The 22,244-nt window shown below is 38.2% G+C and overlaps 1 protein-coding gene and 1 long non-coding RNA gene across 2 annotated transcripts in view; both read right to left on the bottom strand.

The window, feature by feature from the left end:
* Positions 1-3,389: 3,389 nt before the first annotated feature.
* LOC114142736 (uncharacterized) lies at positions 3,390-6,442 on the bottom strand. The gene is made up of 2 exons (XR_003595098.1): positions 3,801-6,442; positions 3,390-3,692 (listed from the first exon to the last, which is right to left on the bottom strand). It is a non-coding gene; the product is annotated as an uncharacterized LOC114142736 (long non-coding RNA).
* Positions 6,443-7,707: 1,265 nt separating this feature from the next.
* hcn4 (hyperpolarization activated cyclic nucleotide-gated potassium channel 4) overlaps positions 7,708-22,244 on the bottom strand; it is a 74,425-nt gene continuing 59,888 nt past the window's right edge. Inside the window, exons 7-8 of the mRNA XM_028014143.1 lie at positions 14,897-15,061; positions 7,708-13,726 (exon numbers count right to left, since the gene is read on the bottom strand). Of these exons, the coding sequence (XP_027869944.1) occupies positions 11,457-13,726; positions 14,897-15,061 (2,435 nt within the window). The 3' untranslated portion in view covers positions 7,708-11,456. The remainder of the gene's footprint in view (positions 13,727-14,896; positions 15,062-22,244) is intronic.

Here is a 22,244-nt window from a genome sequence, read left to right as displayed (position 1 = left end):
GGAGGGAGGTCGCAGCTCAAGGCATCACATCAAAGTCCGTCTCTCTCAGTTTCGATTAGCACTCATCTGACGATCCGGAAAGGGCCAGAGCCAGAATAGGAGCATGACTCAGATCTGATGAAAAATCTATTTACGTTTTAATATGAAGACAATCGACATATGGTTATAAGAGGGGATGTATTAGAAAGAAGACCTAACAAAAAAATGAAATGTAATTATGATAGATTGTAATTTTGTCAGAAGTGATGGCTCAAGCTGCAGGGTTTTGCTTGTGTTGCTGAAATAATCCTTGGCATGTAACCGGGCAGAACAAGAACAAATAAAAATGATTAAACTAACTAATTCAGAAAATCAGAGTTATGGTTTCAATTATATTGAGCTATGATTTGTATTTATATTCACTGCTACCTGGAACCTTGAAACACAAACCTTTTCCCTGGAATCTTACACTAGCTTCAGTTTTTCTAAATTTCCTCACCACTTCTCTCCACATGGACGTGGACCTGAATCTTCTCTGATTTTTGCATCTTTTACTGTAAACAAACTCCTTTTTTTTGAGTCCTGTATGTGATTCTCCATGCCGGTCAGGAAACTTGCTAGTATTATGAACTGGCTAAACCTAGTGGGTATACAGTTGGAGCTAAATTCAGGACAGTCATTAAGGAAAATTTGCTACAAAAGACTAAGAACTGACTGATTCACCTTTCAGCAAGAAATAACCTTAAATATACAACAAGAAATTTTATAAAATTGTTTAGATCAAAGCATATTTGTCACACAGTCAAAGTTCAGACCAAAATCCAATTGAAAAGCTATAGCAAGATTCTAAGCATCAGTTATTTTCCAGAAAACAATGAGAAAAGAGTTTGTCCTCTTGATCTGCAGAGCTTGCACAGAGATAGGCAGTTCAAGAACGTATATATTCAGGGGAGCCTAATACACATGCAAACCATACTTTTCAGATTTTTAATTGTAGAAGATTTCTCCTTTTAAAATTTTCCTGCTGTTCCATAATGATGCATAGTTAATCTGTCTCGTATATCTCAGCAGAAAAGATCAGTAAAATTACAGCATGTTCTTCATTTATGACAGAGTGGGAAAATGTTTGAGGGGTGTGAATACTTTGCAAGGCACTGTACATTTCTGTTTACTAAAGGCATCTTGACTTTTGTATTCCTAATGTTATTTGTGTTTGTAAGTATCATTTCATGTTTATATTTAAAACGATTTCCTTTTTGTACTAGTTTCTTTCTTTAGCAGGAATGTTTCTGTTTGTTCATTCCCTTCACATTCCCTGTCACACCCTGGACAGTAAAATACTGTCCAGTGACAGTATTTCACTGTATTAAACCTACCAGTCCATTAACTTCAATGTTTTTTACACGCAAATTTTTCCAGGTTTCAATTTTAGATCTACAACCTGGTTAAATTCATGTTGATTTTCCTTATTAAATCTTTGCTGACCCTTGACTTTTTGAATGAGCTCTTGAGCCTGCATTTTAACTTAGATTCTCTTCAACGCAGCATCAATTTAACATCCCTGTCTTAATGTAAAACCACATAAGGTCTACTCATCTGAAATATACTGAAGTCAAAAAGTACTAAAAGGGACATAAGAAGTAGAAATATTTCTTAAAAGGAAATTTGGTGAAGTACTGCAGAAGCAAGTAAATCTCTTTTCCCCATCAGTGGAGTTAATAACACACCAGGAAATCCATTTGGACAGATTCTCATTATCTACTGAGCTCATCACATTTCCCACATCTCTGCCTGATGATATATACCATTATCCTGGTTGCAGACTCCATATTATCACCTTTTTATATAAAATACTACAGTTTCCATCCTGCAGCCAGTCAGCACTTTCCTGTAACTCAGGACACATCTCTGATCACCTAAACTTTTTAGCAGAGGATAGAAGAAGCAGAGCAGGGAGGCTTTTTTTTTAGGTGGAGGCAGAAGAAGAAATATGAGTGTGGATATCCGGTCAGCAAATTGCGGCCATCAGTTCTGTGTATGCTTTCATGAACTTAATCCCCTCTGACACTCACATCAGCATGAAAATATGGAGTCACTCATGTGCACGGGCACACACATCCATACTGACACAAGAAAAAAAAAAAACGTTGCAAATCTGGCATTCGCACAATATTTTCAACCAAACTGGCACATGTCAAAGGGCTTTGATGGTAGGATTTTAGATGGGTGGGAAAAAAAAAAACCCTAATGCGGATATGTTGTAGTTACTGAATGTTTCTGAGTGCTTTGGGGTCCTGGCTGCCAAAAAATATTGAGGCATGTCTGCATGCGACAAGCATTAGAAGATATGGAGTTTAAATTATTTAAAATAGAAAACAAATAAAGGGGACAAAGATATTTTAAATATGTTTTTTTGTGTGTGCAAACACTCCAGTTTGCTTCCTATGGCCAACATATTTATGCTCCAAATTCCATGTCCTTCAGAGATGTTAATGTTAAAATGCTGTAATTTATGAAAGAGTCAAGCCACACTTTTTTTGCCCTATTCCAGCATAAATGTCAAGTTGAAAGGAGTTATCTGGCAAAACCCCCCCCCCCCCCAAAAAACATGAGACACAGACATATGCAGGGCTTTAACCCTGACGCCTGGAGGGTAATGGTTGGATTAATTACTGCTGAGTGTGACCCAAGAAGAAGTAGAACAGATTATCCCAGATGCTGCAGAAAAGGCTTTAGAGCCTGTCCCTCCATGGCTGCTACCTCAGCCGCTGGGATGTCATCCTGATCTCACTGATGTAGGCTGTGGTGCAAAAACTACAAAAAAAAAAAGTAAAATACGAAGTTCATGTGGCAAATGTCTTTTTGTTAGTGTCAGATGACAAGCAGCCGGCTTAAAGCCAAGTCTTCTCTCAGCAGGCAGGCATCAGAGCAGGAGAATAATGTGTAATTACAATAGACAATCTAAAACAAAGCCCTTCACTTACAATGAGTTCCTCTTGGAGAAAGGAAGGTTACCTCAAGGGGGAATTCTAATGAAGCAGATGGCTGAGTGCTCACAAGGGCAGACACAGACTGTCCTCCTTTTTTACAGTCTGCCAACATTTCCAGCATTCTGAGGAGCTTCACCTGTCTCTCGACTGCTCTTTGTGTGCATCTGAGGGGATGTGCGTGTGACTTTTTTTTGCTTACGGAAAAAACAAAAAAACACAAGCTGTATGAGAGAGAAAAAAATGTAACCTGTCGAATTTGCCAAATTGTCAGCACCATGGAGACAAAAGAGGCATCACATTGCTCCTATGAGGTGTTCTTTTAGCGTTGAGTGTTACTTGTGTGTTGCTGTGACACACAGCATGACTTGCAAGAGGAAATGTGTTGTATTTGTGAAAGAAACACAAACTACCCCAGGCAGGTGTTCTTTATATTTTATTCTATACCACTTTATTTCATCCAATATGTGTGCTTATGGACAGTTCATCCCATTTCCCCTCCACACACATAACTAACCACTGATGCCGAGCATCCGTGGACGCTGTGTGAGTCGGTGCAAAGTCCCGTCAAGTCACACTGTATTCGCACAATCCCCTTATTGCTTTTTCCCCTTAGTTTCCATGGTAAAAATAGATATCCATTGATCAATAGCAAAGTGATCAAAATGCTGTCCTCCTCAAAAGGGTGCGAGTCCTCATTAGAAGTGCTGATCCAGTCACTGCTTTCTAGAAAAAGAACAAAAGTTTTCCTTCTAGCTCCTGTAATGTCACAAAGTAAAGAGATCCAACAATAAAATGGCTTGTGTCTCTAAAAATGATGAACTCTGTACATACATACAGTTTGGTGTTCATTGCTCATCAATATGTGGTGTGGTGCAGATATCTGTCATCAGGACAGCCTAACATAAACACAGAAACATAAATAGGTCCTTTGTAAATATATTAATCGGTATAGGTGAGTACCTTTTTGCCATTATGCTCTCAACATCAGATTAAGTGGAATTATAGTATGTACTTCAGTGAATGAAAGACAGCTCACAGAGGCAGGGTTTTTATTATTTTTTTTATGTAAACCCATCATCTCTTCAAATAGAGTAGAAATATGCCCTTTTCTGTTTCCCTCCACTCTAATCTAGTAAGGGGCGGCCCCAACCTTTGGCTTCAACACAGAGTTGTCTCGTCAGCTGCAACCAAAATGGGAATGTACATGTATTTGTCAAATTTGTGTACGTATTTTGTGGTTTTTCATCCGATTAAAAAAGTTGAGAAGTTCTAAAGTAGCCTGCATAACCTCCGTCATATTTGGGTTACAGAACACTGCCCAACAGCCCACATTGTGCTCAAACTTACATTACTGAGTGAAGAGCTATGATACTAAATTAGTAGTTTTGCCCTCAACCACAAAGACTATTCGAGGGTAAAACTAGCTTTCATATTATTTCAGTAATAAATTGTGTGCAAATACCTGGTTTTGGAGGGGTTGCACAAATCTGTGGCCAGAGATCAAGGGTAAAAGAACTAAAATAATGAATAAATTAAATTAAAAGAAACAACAAAAGCCTTCTCAAAAAATTACAAGTTTTCTGATGTAACAACTAACCTTCGTTGACTAACATATATTTATGAGCAACTGGGCCATCACAAAACTGGGACATAAAAATTTGAAATGCACTCGAACTATGTGGATGTATATTTCTTTTTCACTGTTATGTCTTGAATTAGAATTCTGTTCTTGCTTACAGTCAGGGTTAATGCCTGTTTACACAGTGAGAACTAGCTTGGCCATTACTTTTCTACGCAATAGAACCCAATGCTCATCTCCCTTCTGTGCACCGTTAGGGATTTCTCAGATTGAGCTCGATTTCTCAGGATGAATTTCATCTGGGCCAAGCAGAGAACAGAAAGAGCAGTTGTGAGTGATTACATAAATTTTCTGCACTGGCTTAGAACTGTGGTCTGCCTATAATTGTCGCTTGGCAATGGCAGCGGAGGAGGTGAACAAAGTCATTCAGTTCACACTTTTTCATTCCAGAAATTGAGCAATTAAAGTTGGAGCAAGAGGTTTAATAAGAAGAGGAGCAAGAAGTTTAATAAATCTTATTGCTGGCAAAGATGTCATTCAGTTGTGCACTTCTCTCTTTGCTGCGGGGGATGTTTGCTTACAGTGCACACAATTTCTGATAAGCTTCTGCTTTCTTCACAGTGCAGCTGGCGCATCACAGCCAAACATTAGTGATTTGGTAAAATCAAATTCAATCATTTAAAACGTCAATAGAGTCCATGCATCCAGCAAACAATTGCTTCTTAATAGCCCAGCATCCAGACTGAAGCAAAGTGTAGAACAAGGTGCTTGTTTTTGCCAGGCTAATTGAGAACCAATGACACATTTTATTGTTACAGAGGGGTACTTTCACCACAGCCTGCAATCAATGCCAATAGATTTTATTGGACCTAACATTAAGCAATAAAAATAAAGTACTCCATGTATAATTTGGAGACCTAGAAAGACCTAGAAATGCTATAGGGTCATAACCTTAAACTTGCTAAAAACAACTACTTCTATTTTAGGCCAAAGACTGTCCCCTAACCACCTAAAGAATGGGTATTCCTGACCTAAATATGCTGTTCTTTAAAAGACATACCCTATGTTTACTAATGCATGGCATTAAAATAAAAAAAAGGCTTATCAGGCACTTCTTCCTCTGTCTTTTTATAGCCTTCTCTAAAATTCTGAGTTTGAAGCATTTGGGCACAATGCCGGTAGTCATGATCTTTCAGCTACCCTTCTCTGCCATCTCCTCTCCTGATCTCGAACAGTAGTCTTCCTTCCATGTTCTTATGGGTGTCACAGGCAGACGTAATGAAAATAGTTCTCCGCATGAGAAAGTGAGTCATCGTTGTTTTTCTTTATTCCCCCCTCTCAAAAGACACAAAGTTTCAAAGCTTATCTAATTCCCAACTGATTCCCCGGAAAAGCACAGTCTCCATGCTACATTATGCTGCAGATGTGACTGTGGCAAATAGTGTGAGAGGATGGAAATAGAAAAATCTGCTTGAAGAGTAAACATTGCTGTCAGGTGAAAATCTTGTTACTCCAATTTCTGCTATTTTCACATCTTTACTCAGAGAGAAGGATTACATGGTCTTCTGTGAGTTGAAAGCATTTTATGACCCTGAGGATTATAATCTCCCTTTTCATTTCCAGTAAAGAAATTTGAGGCTTCATGGTCATCAATCAAATAATATTTTTCCAATTTCTCCAAAATGCCAAGACAGGCACATTTGCAAAGAAGCTGGCCCAGATGAACTCCAGAAGATATCACATGGCTTCTTTCAGCTCTGTGACAGTGACAGATTTAAGTGATACCCTGCTCAGCCACCCTTTTACTAAACCACTTCCTACAGCGCCTTTCAAAAGTATTCATACCATTTTAAATTCTTTACATATTGTCTTGTTACAACCACAAACTTCAATATATTTTACTGGGATTTTGCTATAGACAAACACAAAGCAACTCATAAAAGTAAAATGGAAAGTAAAAGATTAATTATTTTCAAAACATTTTTCCAAACAAAAATGTGTCAAGTGTGACATGTGAGTATGTATTCAGGCCCCTTGCAGTTGTGCATTGCATTGCAGCAAGACTTTGGGGTATTTCTGTCAAATTTACACATCCAGAAACTTAAACTACTGTCGATTTGGCTTTGGGAAATAGCTTGAGCTCAGTGAAATTAGTTGGAGAATATCCAATATCCAATAATAAACACATATTTTTTTTGTTTATTTTAATAAGGCCCTTCATTATATGCTACATTAATGTGGCTGACCTTTTCTTATGTTATTTATTTTTATCATCCTGTCATCACATTAGTTAGTTGATGGTTTTTATTACACCCGCTGCTGTTTTGTTTATGATTATTGAAACTTTAATACATTAATCATTATGTATAATTATAATTATGTCTCATCCCAGCCTATACATTTAATTCAATTACAAGAACATGAGTTTGCAAACATGTTTGTTTGACTGAGACTGAAGTTGGGTCAGTTCCTCTTACACACTTTCATACTGCGGTCTTCATCCTCTCTCTCATTAACATATTTTTGTGTCAACTCAACCTTCCTACTGACTGCAACTTATCCATACGGACACAGGAAGGAATCTATTTACAAATAAGGTGACTTCAGAAGATAACTGGTAGCACTTGATTCCATCTAGTGGTAGGAGGGGAACTGAATACAAATGTACATCTCACTTGTCAGATTTTGACTTGAAAATAATTTAGAAAAAGTTTCATTTCACCTTATAATTTTGCGGGACTCTGTGTTGGTAAAATCTAAATAAAACTCAATGACTTAATTAGCCAGTCCCTGTTCTATAAACATTTTAGCTGTGACTTCTATCCACCTTTTAAAGAAACCAGCTCCAACACAGGAGCGAGGCAGGTAGGAGGGAAATAATAGTCACAGACAAACATCCCAAACACTGACTGATTGCTACGTGACGATGAACAAAGCCCAACCTCATATCCTTCCAATCAGCAGCAAACTGAACACACCCCCTCAGATGCACTTAGGGACAATCACAAGGAAAAAGGCAACATTCCAAAAGAAGCCCATCAGCTCAAGCACCCTGTGGAGTACCTGGCTGTATGCCTGTTCCTCCTGTAGCTGAATGTCCAACTACATCATTTCTTGAACATGTCAGAGTGAAGACATTCTTTCAAGCTCCTTGCAATATGTTAGTAAGGTCATAGTTGGTGGACGGATAAAGGAGGTGTATGCGAATGGAGGCTTTGAAAGTTGTCATATGAGCTATGACTTTCAGATTACTTCATTTTCAATTGCAGAGCTCAATGTATCTCATAATTCTCATTAAATTTGCCTCAAATTTCTTATTACATATGGAAGATGTTACATCCACGAGAGGTAAGTGAAACAGTTTTCAGTGGTTCTTTCCTTGGGAATACTACCATGTAAAATTGTTAAAGGGTGAAATGTTACATGTTAGATTTTGAATAGTATGTCAGCTGCTGATATTCTACATTTCATTTTTTGACTTATTAAAAGGTCAAGATATAGAGACTCATCTTATTGCACATGTGATATGAGATGTTACTCGGTTGTGTCTCACAGTATTATTGAGGAAATGTTAAACTGACAGTGCAGGGATGCAGTTACTATTGACGACTTTATTTAAACACGTCTTTTTACTGATGTCATCCTCACCTAACAACATTAAAAGCAGTTGTAATGCTTGTGAAAAAAAAAAATTAAATTCTGCTTTGGACTACTGGGTTTACAACACCCAATGATATACTTACAGTATATATGTACTCAAAACTGATTGCAACTAGACAGTGGAGAATCAGTTGGCCATAGATGTGCTAATTACAGATATAATTAGGCATATTTCAAGAACATTGAAAGCTCAATGTTTTGTCTTTCAATATTATTTTCTCATTTGGGGTATATTAAGGAGCAGTGAGTGTGAGATCTGCTGCTCATGTGCATATTTGCAAACAAACTGTGTCATTTCAAGCACTGGCGCACCTTGTTAAAAGGACTTCACACAGTTGTAATGAGGGACCAGCATAGCCACCTCTATATGGAAGTCTCTGATAGCTTGTTGGGGGTCAAGAGATTACAAATATGTCTTGTTAAATTAGGCTCCTGCGGCTGAGTACTGTGACTGAGTCTGGGACTCAGCTGTCTGAGTGGAACCTGGGTCTGTCTTGGTGATGAGCTACAGACAAACATGAAGATCATAACACTGCACCTCTCCATTGGGAGATTAGTGATGCCTAGTGATGTACATTTTCCTGACCACTGGTAAACTTCTTGAAAGTGTCAGTGTCTAAACAACTAGGAATTTTATGGAAAACATATACCATATATATCTGAATGCCATTAATAATGCATAATTGAAATATTTGTTATATTGTGTAAAAACTATAACTGACATATGCTAACCCCCGATTATCTAATCAGCTTTGCGTGGCTGCAGATGTTGCTAATATGAAGCAGTTTGAGGAAAAATGAGCAAAATTCAATCAATGTTCATGAAGCAATTAACGGTACAGAGATACAAATTAGTTAACTTAAATCAGAAAATATCCAATTTAAATATATCTTTTACAGACTTAACCCATGAAAATTGGTAAATGGAAAGAATTGTATAATTCTAGTTTAAACAGATCAGATTGCTCAAGTGAGAGAAATAAAATATTCAGAATTTAGATTTTATTTTGCAACTTGGGTTTCCGGTATGTTTACTTTGCCTTACAAAAATTATTATGGCTTTGTGACAGCTTTTTGAAATCATTAAATGTCCAGGTTGGAATGTTATTCAGAAGTGGTTCAAATCTTAAATAGCTATCCACATTTATCCAGGGCTTCATTTCAACATCTAAATACATATTTATGCCTTAAGTCTATTATGCCAAATAGTAGACTTTGGCATAATAGACATTTCTAGTTTGGCTCTGCTATTTGAACATTTAACATGAACCATTTTGCTTCATATCAAAGCCTGAAGCAAGAGTAAACCGTTGTTAGTGAATCAATAACCTTAAAATGCACATTTCTCAAATAGGGGGTGACGGTGGTAGGAGTTCTTCCCCTAATCAGTAGGTTGCCGGTTCAAATCCATGCTCCATCTGTCTCAGTTGTTGTGCCCCAGGGCAGCTGGGGCTACAGCCATCATCCGTGTGTGAACATGTGTGTGAAAGAACAGAATTGCTGTGTCAAAATCTAGAGTTTTGCAATTGAAGGTGTTAATTGAACTATTATGTTTGAGCTTTCTTAAAAATGATCAAAATTTGTTTATACCAAAATATAAAAGAGGCCAAGAATACCTGAACATTTAATTGGATAATTTTTAAAATGGCACAAATGTACAGTGTCACTTAAAAGATTATAGGAGTAACAAGTGGGCTGTTGCAGGCAGCTTTCACAGTAACATGTCCAGATTATCTCATGAACTACTCAACTCGCACTTATATGTCTTTTAATGGACATTATGGCTACAGAAATGGCTGCTGACGATACTGTCTGTTAAAGACATAGAATCAATGACTTTTACAGTTACAGAACAGTTTCTTAACCCTCTTAGGGACAATTTCCCTTCAGTGCACCAACCATACCTACAGTACTCATTGGAAGCATCATGCATACATTCAGCATCTCAAACTCATAATTAGTCTTTACTAAGGAGAAAAACTCATGCTGACCATTAAGCAGCTACACCAGAGGAAGTGGTGCAAAGATAAATGAATATTTTTGGTCCAGCATTTCTGTATTTCTGGTTTAACAAACTGTATTGGTTAATGAAGATGTTGTTTTCAAACTCGGTGCGGATTCATATAGTGAGAGAAAAAAAAATCAAGTTTCATTGTAATTGTTATCACTTTCCCCAATGGGCTTTATTACTATCAAATGTAAAAGTATTTCTTTACGATCCAAGTGCTATGCAATGCATCACACAAACTGGCTATTGGAAGTCCAAAGTTTTGTTTAAAAAAGGCAAACTTACTTTTGATCAGTCTGGAAAAACTCTTCCCTTGCATTCAACTTAATCACACTTGTTGCTACACTCACACATTAACAGTTGAGCATGGCTCGGAAGAGAAACAATACAAACTTAATACACTTAAGTGTCACAAGCTTGGAAGACAAGGTGAGCTTGTTAGAATATGGTTGAGGACTCTGCAGAAAGGTCGTCCATCACATACTCTTATGTCGAAACACTGAGACAGAAGGTAGCTCAGCAAACCCCTCTTCCTCTGTTTCAAATACCAGCGTGAAAACAACAAAGTGGTATAAAAGAGGGATCGTGGGCCCTGGAGAGGTGAATAGTTATTCCACAGAAAAAGTCTTTTTGGTATCCTAAAATCTCATCTCCATCGTTCAAGGTTTTGAAAAGTTTATACAGAGGATAAATAAGAACAATCTAATAAATACATTTAAGAATCAGCAATATGTGATCCTAAACAGAAAGGTACAAGAGTCGATGAGTCTCAAATCATATCTTTTGAGCTAAAAATTTTGATAGTAATCTTAAAACACACAAAAGCCTTTATACATGCAGGTATTAGTGCATAGGTTCCTGCAATAAAAAACATTTTTATGTATTCTATTGATTTACTTTCCAAATAATATGAATGATGATGAATTTGGCATAGTCTTACAAATAAAGAAAATGACAGTCCTTGAGATCACTTTCACACCCTCCCCGTCCCTTAATTAGCCTATGAGTTTAAAATATTTCTGCCTATATACAGCATATATGAACAAGAACAATGATTAAACAAAAGAGGAGTACTTTATAGCTCTGAGTTTCCTAGTAAAATATCTTGAATTCACAGTAAATGTAAAAATCCTGGTAAATGAGAGATGGAACACAATGAAGTCTGACAACATAAAATAATCTCATGAGTACAGATAGTTGTGTTTCATTTCAGGGGAGCACAGGAGGGTGTGATCGATCCTCACAAATTGGAAGGAAGTTTAGAACGAGCAGTTTGAGGTTCTAGATCTGACAAGTAGGCACCAGAGCCCCTCTGTGAAGGAGGTACCGGAGATGATCTAGGGGACTGAGTCAGGTTAGGGTTCCCCATCGACTCCTGCTTTGGAGGAGTCATGTGCCCTGATATTGAGCTACAGGGTTTGGGCACAAGAGCTGGTGAGGAAAATGGTGAGGGATAATATTCCACAGAGGAGCAAGTAGTTTGGTGGCTCAGGGCCTGGGCCACCTCCTGGGGTAAAGATGGGTGTGAGCTGGATAAACTTTTTAGGTCCTCAGAAAATGGAGCTAAAGGAGAATCTCTCCCTGATGCTTGTGGCAGGCTGGGAAGCTGTGAAAGGAGAGGAGACTGGGGCATGAGCAAAGAACTGTGGGATCCTGCAATACTTGAAGGGTCGCTGTATTGAAAAGTCCTGCCTGCCACTGGACTTTGCACTGTAGGACTCCGTGCTACTGGGGTAAGGCAAGGAGAGGCGTTTGCTGAACCATACTGAGCCAATGAAGCCAATGCAGACTTCTCCAGTGACATCTGGTGAGGCAAGCAGCCAGACTGAAGGCCTGCCAAGCTAAAGTGGCTGACGGATGGTGGGGAACCAGTAGCAGGCAACTGAGTTTGTTGCCCCCTAACACAAGATGGTGAGCCTTGTGATGGTGATTGGAAGAGGTTTATGCCACTGGTAGTCCTACCTCCTCCAGCAAACTGCTGAAGCGACTTAGGATGTGGTTGGTTTGGGAGAATCTGACTAGACATTATGTTGGATGGACTGGTAGATAAAGGACTCTGACAAAAAGAGGACCCAACAAGTCCTGTTGTAATTCCACTTGAAGGTAAACCAGGTAAAGTTGAAAATGTTGCCACCTGGGTTCCTACCGCACATCCTGTCATTCTACCAGTGTATCCTCCTGTTGCGGTTTCTCCAGGCTCATTTGAGGCTCCTCCTGTATGGCTGCTTGCTGATCCAGTGGAAGACTTCCCAAACAATGCTGTTGAATTCCCCACTGACATTTCAACAGAAACTCCTCCAAATGTTCCCCCACAGGATATATCAAAAACAGATGCAGATGAACCATCGCTGGCCTTCCCAAATGATCCCCCAGGGTTTGTAAGTAACAGTGATTCTTGTGAAGTCCCACTCATTGATCCCCTGGAGACTCTTTCAATTGACCCTCTAGAAGTTTCTCCTAGTAATCTCTTGGTTTTGTCCTGCATTAAACCACAAGTGACACCTAACCCTGATGCTCCTGATGTTGTACCCGTGAACTGACCACAAGCAGCTACCACTGAGCTCTCTGATCCTGCACCGAGTATTTCCCCCGGATTTCCGTGTAATGATCCTTCAGTCGCTCCTTTCAAGTCGAAGCGCTCCCTAGAAGTAATGTCTGCTATACCAGTTGTGAAGTCCTCCCCAGCCCAAGAAGAGTCTCCACCAGAGGCTCCTTCAACAGAACCTCCAGCTGTGCCTCCTGAAGACCAACCTGTAGCACCCCCACATGCTCCAATTGCTCCTCCACTTAGGCCTGATCCTGTGCTTCCGCCTACAGGTGATTGGTGAAAGAGATTCGAAAGGGGTGGGGTGCTGGATCGAAAAGGTTGTTGATACTGTGGTTGTGGGTGAAGTTGTGCCATACTAGAAGAGGGAGAAACAGAGGATGAGTGTGGACCAAAAGGGAATACATTAGTCCCCCCTTCACTGGACACAGACCCAGTCCCATTATTTCCACGTTGGCCTCCCAAGCCTGATCCTTGTCTTGTTGAGCCAACTGTCCCAGATGTCATATGGTGAGCACGAAAGGCGGCAAGCAATGGCATGTCCACCCCAGAGTGCAGCTTAGAGGGTGTGCTAGATAGAGAGTCTCCAGAGGAGCCAGGTGCTGTGGATGAAGGAACGAATGGTTGGAACTTTCGAAGTCTGGTGGATGGGTCCTTGAGGGAACTGAGAACAGAGACTGGAGGCCTGAAGAGTGTTGGTGGGAGATGGGGATGATGTGTCAGTGCAATGGCCACTGAGGTGGTGGCAGCAGCAGCCTGGAGGGGAGCCTGGATTAGGGGCGCCCAGATGACAGGGGTTGGTGATGGAGGTGTCTGTGGGGGAGCGTTTTGCATGAGGTGGGCGCAGTGGGCCATGTCCCTGTCATGTTGAACAATCTGCTGAATAATCTCATTTTCTTGGTAGTTGAGTACCCCAGAGCTGAGATCATGTTGCACCTTGTGTTGAAGAATAGAGTTTTTCTTTCCTTTAAAAGACAAAAACAAAAACTGTCAGTTAGACTTGAGAAAAGAAATAGAAGGGACTGTGAGAAAATGTAAATAACTGTTTAAAATGCATTGATATTATATCACTTTTTGAGAAACGAGGTTTTTAATGAGTTCTTTTCAAATATATTATTAGGTATAGTGTTATTTTTACTAGACAGATTTAAGCTCTTGAGCTTTAAAATGCAAGTGCTTTCAGTGGTAAACTTGGTAACCTGTTATGCATGAAAACATATTGATATTAAAATGTCACACCCCTGTTGCAAAACTGCCCTCAAGCTGCTGAGCTCATGAATGATCTATTTTAATCTCATTCTTCCTAACTGTGAGCTCCTTTACTTCCCACAAGGAACAAGTGTGTATCTTTATGACTGGCTAGGTCACCTTTACTCACTGTGAAATGGTGACACAATTACTGAGTTAGCTGTCTTCAATTAGAATCAACATAAATCAGTAAAAAAAAACAACAAGGCAAACAGAGAGAAAAAACCCCCTTTATATTTACTTTAGTTTATTTAGTTTCATCTAACTTCTGTTTTTTGCGATGTGACTACACCCATCTTTTGTCTCACACAAATCAAATTATGCAAAGACCATCACAAAGACAGGTAAATTTAGACTCCCTGAGTAACTTTATAAATGAGCATCAAAGACAGAAGTAATACAAGTACATGCAGGCAACCATTCCACTAAACTCTTACTATCAGCTAAGTGCATCATTTCAAAGCAATCATTTTCTACAAAGTGAAGCCCTTAAGCAAATTTCCTATCTTCCATTCAAAACATATGAGAATAAAACAGAGCATGCCGTGATTGGTTGAATGATAATACCAGCATGCCTTTTATTGTGGGTTTTTCATATGTGGGACTGAGAATGAGAACAATGATGGACAGAGAGAGAATATCAATTGCACGTGTAAGAGAAATCATTCAGAGATCTTAAAACCTCAAAGCCCTGTCTTCATGTTTGCATACCGATGACTTTGAGTTAAGTGTCACTAAGAACATGCTGTTTCTCCTGTTTCTGACTGTAGCATTCCAGAACATTGATGGTTACAGCAAATGTCACTGAATATCATTAATTTTGTTAGTTTGCTTTGATCTGCATGCTGTCTTAAGTGATCTCAGGGTTGCTATGTTGATTTCCTCACCAATTCGGTCCAGCCGGTCCAGGGCAACAGTCTCAAAGGCTCTTCTCATCATAGGATACTCTTCAAGAACCTCATTGAAGTTGTCCACAGAGAGAGAATACAAACGACAGTATGTGTCGGCTCGTACACTGGCTGTCCTCCTGCCTCGTGTCAGCAAACAAATCTCTGCAACAAGAAATGGCAGATAAGACACTATGACACTCTATAGATACCTTTTAAAAGGAATTCATATAATGGGTTATGCGGGGTGCACAGCTACAAATTTTAGTATTTGTTGAGGACTATTGAGCCACTCTTTTCTTCACTCAGATATCCTAAGCAATTTCTGTATTAATTATCTAGCATATGTCAGTAATGCAAACAACTTTCCACCTTTAAAAGAAAATTAAAGGAAACACATTTCTATAGTATATCCTCAAATTCTGGTTTGTTGAGCTGATTTTGTGCTATTCCTTGGGTAACAAACTGCTGAGAAACATAGAGCATATTTTAGGTTTATTATACAAATACAAGCACAAGTATTCAAAGAAAAATCAAGAAAGGTGATAGAACAACTAGGCCTATTCCTGAAATAACACTGATTTTACTTCATCCTTCATATGGCTTCTACAAGCATTTATATCCCTCAATCTGTTTCACAAGTTTTTGTTATGACAAAGTTTTGGTATTACATCCTCAAGCTTCAATTCATTGTGTTTGGATTTTATGAAATGGCATGGTTTCATAATTTTCTAGTTTGGCACATATATCTACTCAGAGTCCTTAACTGTTATATCCCTAAATAAAATCCTGTGTAACAACTTATTTTCACCTTATTATTAAACAGCATCTAAATGCCTAAATATCGATATCAAACATTAGTGAACAAACACTAATGTTAGAGAGAAGAACAGGGAACAAGTTTCAATCAGGGGTAGATTACAAAACAATAATCCCAAGGTTTTGTCATCTGACAGACCCTGTTTAATCCATCATCTGAAAATTCAAATAGCAGGACAGTCTAACACAATATGATCATTCACTTTTCATATTTTTACTTGTGGTTGATAATCATGTATCATTTTCACTCAACCTTAAAAATATGCACTACTTTCATATACAAGACAGTGACATACAATGCTATTAAAATACATTAAATATCGGGACTATAACTTAAGAAAATATTAATATGTTCAGGGAGTATGAACACTTGTGCACTATATGTATTGTCATTATAATGCCACTGAGAGAATAATTGTGAAAACAGAAATCATACACATATTAATCGCACAAGCCAGGGCAGTATATTTCACAAATTATAAGCCTTTTCTTATGCTTAAACAGCAAAGGCACTGAGAAATTTGTTTCAGATTTGCTAGCCTGCTCCTTCTGCTCTTGTTTGGTGGTCTTTCCTGTAAACACTTTAACAATGTATTAAAAACATTTAATTAATGTTGACCACAGAAATGTGTTATTTACTGAATTCTCTCTTGAGAAAAGTAAAGGGCATCAAGTCGTAGGAAAAAAAATATGACAAATGTACTTTATCTTCTAGCATTAAAATTTTAACTCTGTAATCCAATCAAGGTAGCACTAAGTGCTATTTTCAAAGCTTTGGATCTGACTTAGGATAGACAGTGCTCTATTTAAGATGCTGCACAGCTGTAGAAATGTAGCACACAGACTGTGTAAGTAGAAGGAAGTGTGTCTGTACTGCATGCAAATGGTGCATGTGTTTTTCAAACGGGGTGGCTTTGCATAGGGTATCAACATGTGTGTGTGCAAGGTCGCATACCCAAATGTGTATGAATGCAGTACACAGGGAAATGTTTACTGCATTTCCCTGTTTACTGGGAATTATCCAAATTTATTAGGAATTCACTGCTGCATGCAGTAAGTATTCTGTGGATTTATTGTACCTCGTTGTGTACATCTATTGATTGCTGTAAATAGTTTCAAGATTTTTCCTGTCAGAATTTGTAAAGGTTTGAGCTACACCTCGTCAGGATAGGACCAGCTGTGTATCTGTTAAACAAAATATTAATAAAAAGCAAATCATTTCCGTGCCTATTTGACTGCCTCAGGATCTGATGTGTTTACGACTGAATAGATGACAACTGCAACTTGATGAAAAAAAGTTGCAAATTGCTCCCTTCTGTTAGACTTAAGGGGCTTGTATACTCTTGCCAACATTAAGTGCAATGTAGTTTGTCAATTTCTGTGCAGCAGTAAAACAAACACTGTACAAAAAAAAGAGTGTTTTTACTGCTTTGTGAATTCCCTCCAACAGCAAAGTGTTTATAACTGTGTTCACTGGTTTCAAAGATGTGATTGGAACTGATAATAGAAAAATGCATGATTTGACTGACCAGAGTGGGCTATGAATGAATCAAAGGAACACAATCTTATGTGAACACCTGTACTGTGTCTGTGTGTAAGAGAGAACCTGGTGGAAATTTCCACCAATTAACAACACAGAATTAAAAATGTGAAAACTGCAAAACAACCACAACCCTTCGTGTGCCTTTCTGTGTGCTCTGGAAACCTAAGTGTGTCCTGATATCGCAGCCTTGGCCATAGCTGTGTTGGGGGTCCATTTCCCACCGCACAGCTCCAGTAATCCCTTCTGGAGAGGAGCATCGCAGCTCTGTATTAAATCCTCTTGTCCTGTGGCTTTCTGGATGAAGCCAACACTGTGTGGATGAGGTACTGAGCTGCAGTGAGCACTCTGGCCTTATCTGAACTCTGTCTTTGCAGAAAGCAACTGAAACATAGTGCTAAGAGTTGCCGTGTGAACTTCAATTGGAATCAAAATAAAAATCCATGGAGCTATTGTACTATTTCTGTCTAGTAAACAGAAAAAGAATAAGTAGGTGTGCCTGAAAGTCATAGAACAAAATGCAGTATCTTAAGACTTAAACATTACTCACTAAGAAAGAAAAAGCAGGAGACCTCAAAGCCTAATTTAGATATGCTTTTTCAGGTCCCAATGGTCTTTTTTCACAACTACATTAATTTGAATGATGTGCTCAGAAACCGAACGTCTAACATCTAACTGCTTAGCTAACATTACATGACCTTCCAGAAAAAGCTGACAAAACGACTGATTATTGAAATAATTCCATAAAGTTAGACATGTTAACATCCAGACAATATTGTATTGAATTAAAATGGAAATATTTTGATGAGTCAATATAAATGCCAATTTGTATCATATAATTAAATAATGTTAGCTATAAACTGAAACAAACCAAATACAACCCTTCTGAAATTTCTCAAATTACAACCACAAAGTTATATGAATTTAATCTGATTTTGCCTGCAAACTGAGCGGGAATAAATGATACATATTTTATAAGTAAAGAAAATATGATATGTACATATTTTCAGTGCTCTTCCACTATGATATCCCAAAATCAAATCCACCGCCCTAGAAGTCCCCTTATTAGTTAATTGAGTCCACCTGTGTACAAAAATTTTATATAAATACAACTGTCTTCTGAAAGCCTTAGAGATTTGTTAGAGAACATTTTTGAACAAACAGCATCACAAAGACAGGTCAGGGGTAACAAGCTGAGGTTACAAAATAACATCTAAAAGTTTGTTCAATTTATCATCTGAAAACTGAAAAAATATGCCCCAACTCCAAACCTACAAATACATATAACCTTCAGTTGAAGCTATACCCTGGCAATGATAGGGTTAATGACACAAGCAGCCAAGAGGTGATAAATCTGGAAAAGCAACAGAGATCCACAGCTCTGTTGAATTCACAACTTACTAGTCATGCAGTCATAAAATCTGGACTTTATGGCAAAAAGGAAGTCATTCTTAAAAATACTTCCAAAGGAAGTCCTATGCAAAATTTGACAGAACCGATGAATGTAGGCGAAGCAGAAGATGATGTTCTGATGAGAAGAAAAACTTTCTGCTCTAGATACAACCTAAAGCAACACTGTACATCACACTGAATACACGAAAACATACTGGTAGGGGGTAATGGACAAAAACATGTTGGAGGCTGGAAATGGCATAAGAAGAAAAAACAATCATTCCTGCTATACAGCTAGAGCTGAAACTTTTATTTATTTATTGTTCTGCTCAAGCTACATTTAAAATTACGTTTAAAAATATTTACCAACGCTCCACTTCCACTGCATACTCAGATCTCATGTGACTCATGGTAATACTCCCCAAATCACTGCATGAAATTATGGAACAGGCTTAGTTGCTCAGCCTGAGTTCTGCGAGGGGGGTGTGTGTTCTCCTCAAACTGACAGCTGCTTTAACACTCACCCATTTTTCTATGGTCTTCATGAGCTGCTTAATAATCAGCCCTAAATTGTAGGTTTTGCTAGTTAGCTGTGATATTATGACTGTAAACATAATGGACATATAATTGGGCATGTGATCTTTTCACCGACTAAAAGCGACAATTTGAAAAAAAGACAAAGCAGTTATATTTGTTCCTGAAACTGAATTTAAACAGGGCAATCTTGTAGACAAATTGTTTTTACCCTGGATTATAATGTGTTTCCCTTTCACACTTAGGGCACAATCCATTCATTAAATTTGAATGACACCAATTAAAATTAGATGTTGCTCTGGAAAAGGAGGGCTGAGGCATCAGGCACTGTGACCTTGGTAAGAACACACATGACTGGTTCGCTGCATGATGGTACAGCCCACGTGTCCTGAGCTCTTACTGGAAAGATGCTTCCCTTGAGTCGCAGCACCAGCTCTTAAAAAGGAGAATGGATTGCACATCTTTGTGTGTGTGCGTGTGTGTGAGAGAAAGGGAGGGGGGTAGAAAGAGGTGAAAGAAAATAGAACATTTTCAGTTGAAGGTATATCTTTGCATTTGAAATCAGTACTGAGAACACTCTTTTGTATTTTATGTAAATTTCATTTGCAGGTTTTTGAAAGAAATGACAATATCAGCTGAAGAATTCATCCAAAAGTAGAGCTCCTCAAAAATACACATGATATAAAGTGTAGTGTTCCATGTGAGTTTCCTTTCACTGTTTTGTTGGAGCACTTGAACACCTTGAGCTCCACAGGTTAAACCTGTTATGCCAGCAGTTTGATTTTGTTTTGAAAACCTTAGTATGTTATAAAGAGTATTTGGCTTTTCCACACTTAAAGTTCTCCTTAAATGTGCACTGTGATTGAGATCAGTGATTCTGAAGTACAGTTTATTATAACACCATCACCTCCCATGCTTTTTAAGTTCAGAACTATGCTTGTTCTTTGTATTGTACAGTGACACTGTAAGTATTTGTGAATAAAGACAAACCCTGGAGAGTGTTGAGAGTCTCAGAGGAATAAAAAGAGGCGTTCCTTTAGGAGCTGAAAATGAAAGTTTCTTTGATCTCCTAAAATTCAACTGAGTCAAATCATATTGATATTCAGACTAAAACCTAGCTTGGAGCAGTATGCACGTTCAGTGAGTATAATATTACAATTTGTTAGACATTGTTTAGCTCAGGAAGTCCATGGATTTCACTAACTCTTCACTACAGTTTTGTGTAATCTCACAGGGCCACAAGTGCCAGTAGAGAGGAGAAATTTTCTTTAACAAGAGCCCTCTGGGAGAAGCAGATTCAAGAAGGCTGGTAATTTAACCAGTAGAACAAATTAAAAGGAAAATCATAGAGATTTTGTCACAGCTTTCATGGGCTGTTTTAAATTTTTAAATACTAATAAAAGGGGCTATCCAGTAAAGTGTCCTGTAATTATCCTTTTCTCTTAAAATGTCTAATATAAAAAAGATATTAATGTCTTAAAACTATAAGTAGTCAGCCAGTTCTTTCTTTTCAAAGGTAATACATGAAATTATAATAGAAACTCTTACTGAGCCAAAGGAAACCCTTTTGCCACAAAATTATAAAACTACAGTTTATACCGCAGTTACAAGCTCCACCAGTGAATCAGCAGCAAAACCATCAATGTTACCATGGGTGTGGTTTGTGAACATAAAGTTTTTGTTGACTCTAGTGGCCTTTATTTGAAAGTAGTTTAACAGGAAAGAGGGTTATGAGAGAGAGGGACGACATGCAATAAATGTTGCCAGGTCAGGAATTGAACCTGCGACCACCGGCACAAGGACTAAAGCCTCAATACATGGGTTGTGCTTTTCCCCTGTGCCACCACAGCACCCGTGAACATAAAGTTTAATTGCTAAAGAAAAAAACAGGTTAGTTTACTGAAGTTTTTATGTTTTATGCATAAAACATCTGCTGATGTTTGTAGATCATAACACATTTTAAAGAATCCCCTCTTCTCTTTTCTTAAACTGATTAGCAGCAGGATTTTAAACCAAAGCAACTAGAGGGTGTTTAACCTCATCTGACGTCTTATTGTATAGATAGTAATTTATTTCCCTTTAAGCCACCGCATGAGAATCATGCGGTTGAAGTGATTTTATAGGGTCACACAGTGCTCTTGGAACAATGTTTTGTCAGCTATTGCTGTGGTGCAATTAAGACTTTAGGTTTTTCTATGTTTCTATGCTGCTATGTTTTATGCAATCACTTCAAGGTTCACTGACATAATATTCTGGTGCTACAGCTGTTGGAAGAAACATGCAGAGCAGAGTAACAATGCCCAGCAGAACCAAGCAGAAATTGAAAAGTCTTTCTACCTGAATGCTGCCAGAATATTAGTTTTTCGAGTTTTAATTTTAGTAGGCAGTGAATTCCAGGCTGCCTTGCTAAAAGGTGCTTTTGATCCCTGGGTGGTGGGTGTTTTGTTAGGGCCAAAAGCTGCTCTTTTTCATACATTTTTACTGACTTTCTCCTGCTTACTGGACTAATCATTACATAAGTCTCCCCCTTTTGAACATAAGTTTGTGCTCAGTAATGATTTCCAACTTTGATGTTCTACATGTGAATTCATATTTCTTGAACAACTTTTATCTGTTTTTATCTGAAAGTATAATATAAACAAACCTACCAGATAAAACCAATGCAAGGAAGAGGCATGATGACATTAATAAAACTTTGCACTTCCTAATTATTCATACCAGTTGAGGAGTGGACTAATCTCAATGAGAGGAGAGAGGAGAAAGACAGGTGGTTTTATTCAGTAAATATGGGAAAAAAAGAATGATCAAATTAACAATCGCTCATGTATCAGCAGTTTATGCTCTGAAAAGTAAATTTTCCAACACTTCGCAAAAAGTTTAGAACCTTCCTTACTACACATTATGTGTCAGAAAATGATAGACCTTCATAACAGTTTTCAGAAAAAAACAGAACATGCCTATTGTGATCATGTGGCACCCGGAAACAGCTGTGTTCAAGTCTGACAGGATGCAAATGCCAAAATTTGAATTTTCTCTCTAGCTGGATGTGGTTTTTTGCGTGGA

Source organism: Xiphophorus couchianus, chromosome 4 (assembly GCF_001444195.1).
Source record: "Xiphophorus couchianus chromosome 4, X_couchianus-1.0, whole genome shotgun sequence".
Lineage (NCBI taxonomy): Eukaryota > Metazoa > Chordata > Actinopteri > Cyprinodontiformes > Poeciliidae > Xiphophorus > Xiphophorus couchianus.
Note: the sequence above shows the minus strand (reverse complement) of the source record. Positions and strands in the feature narration are given on the sequence as shown.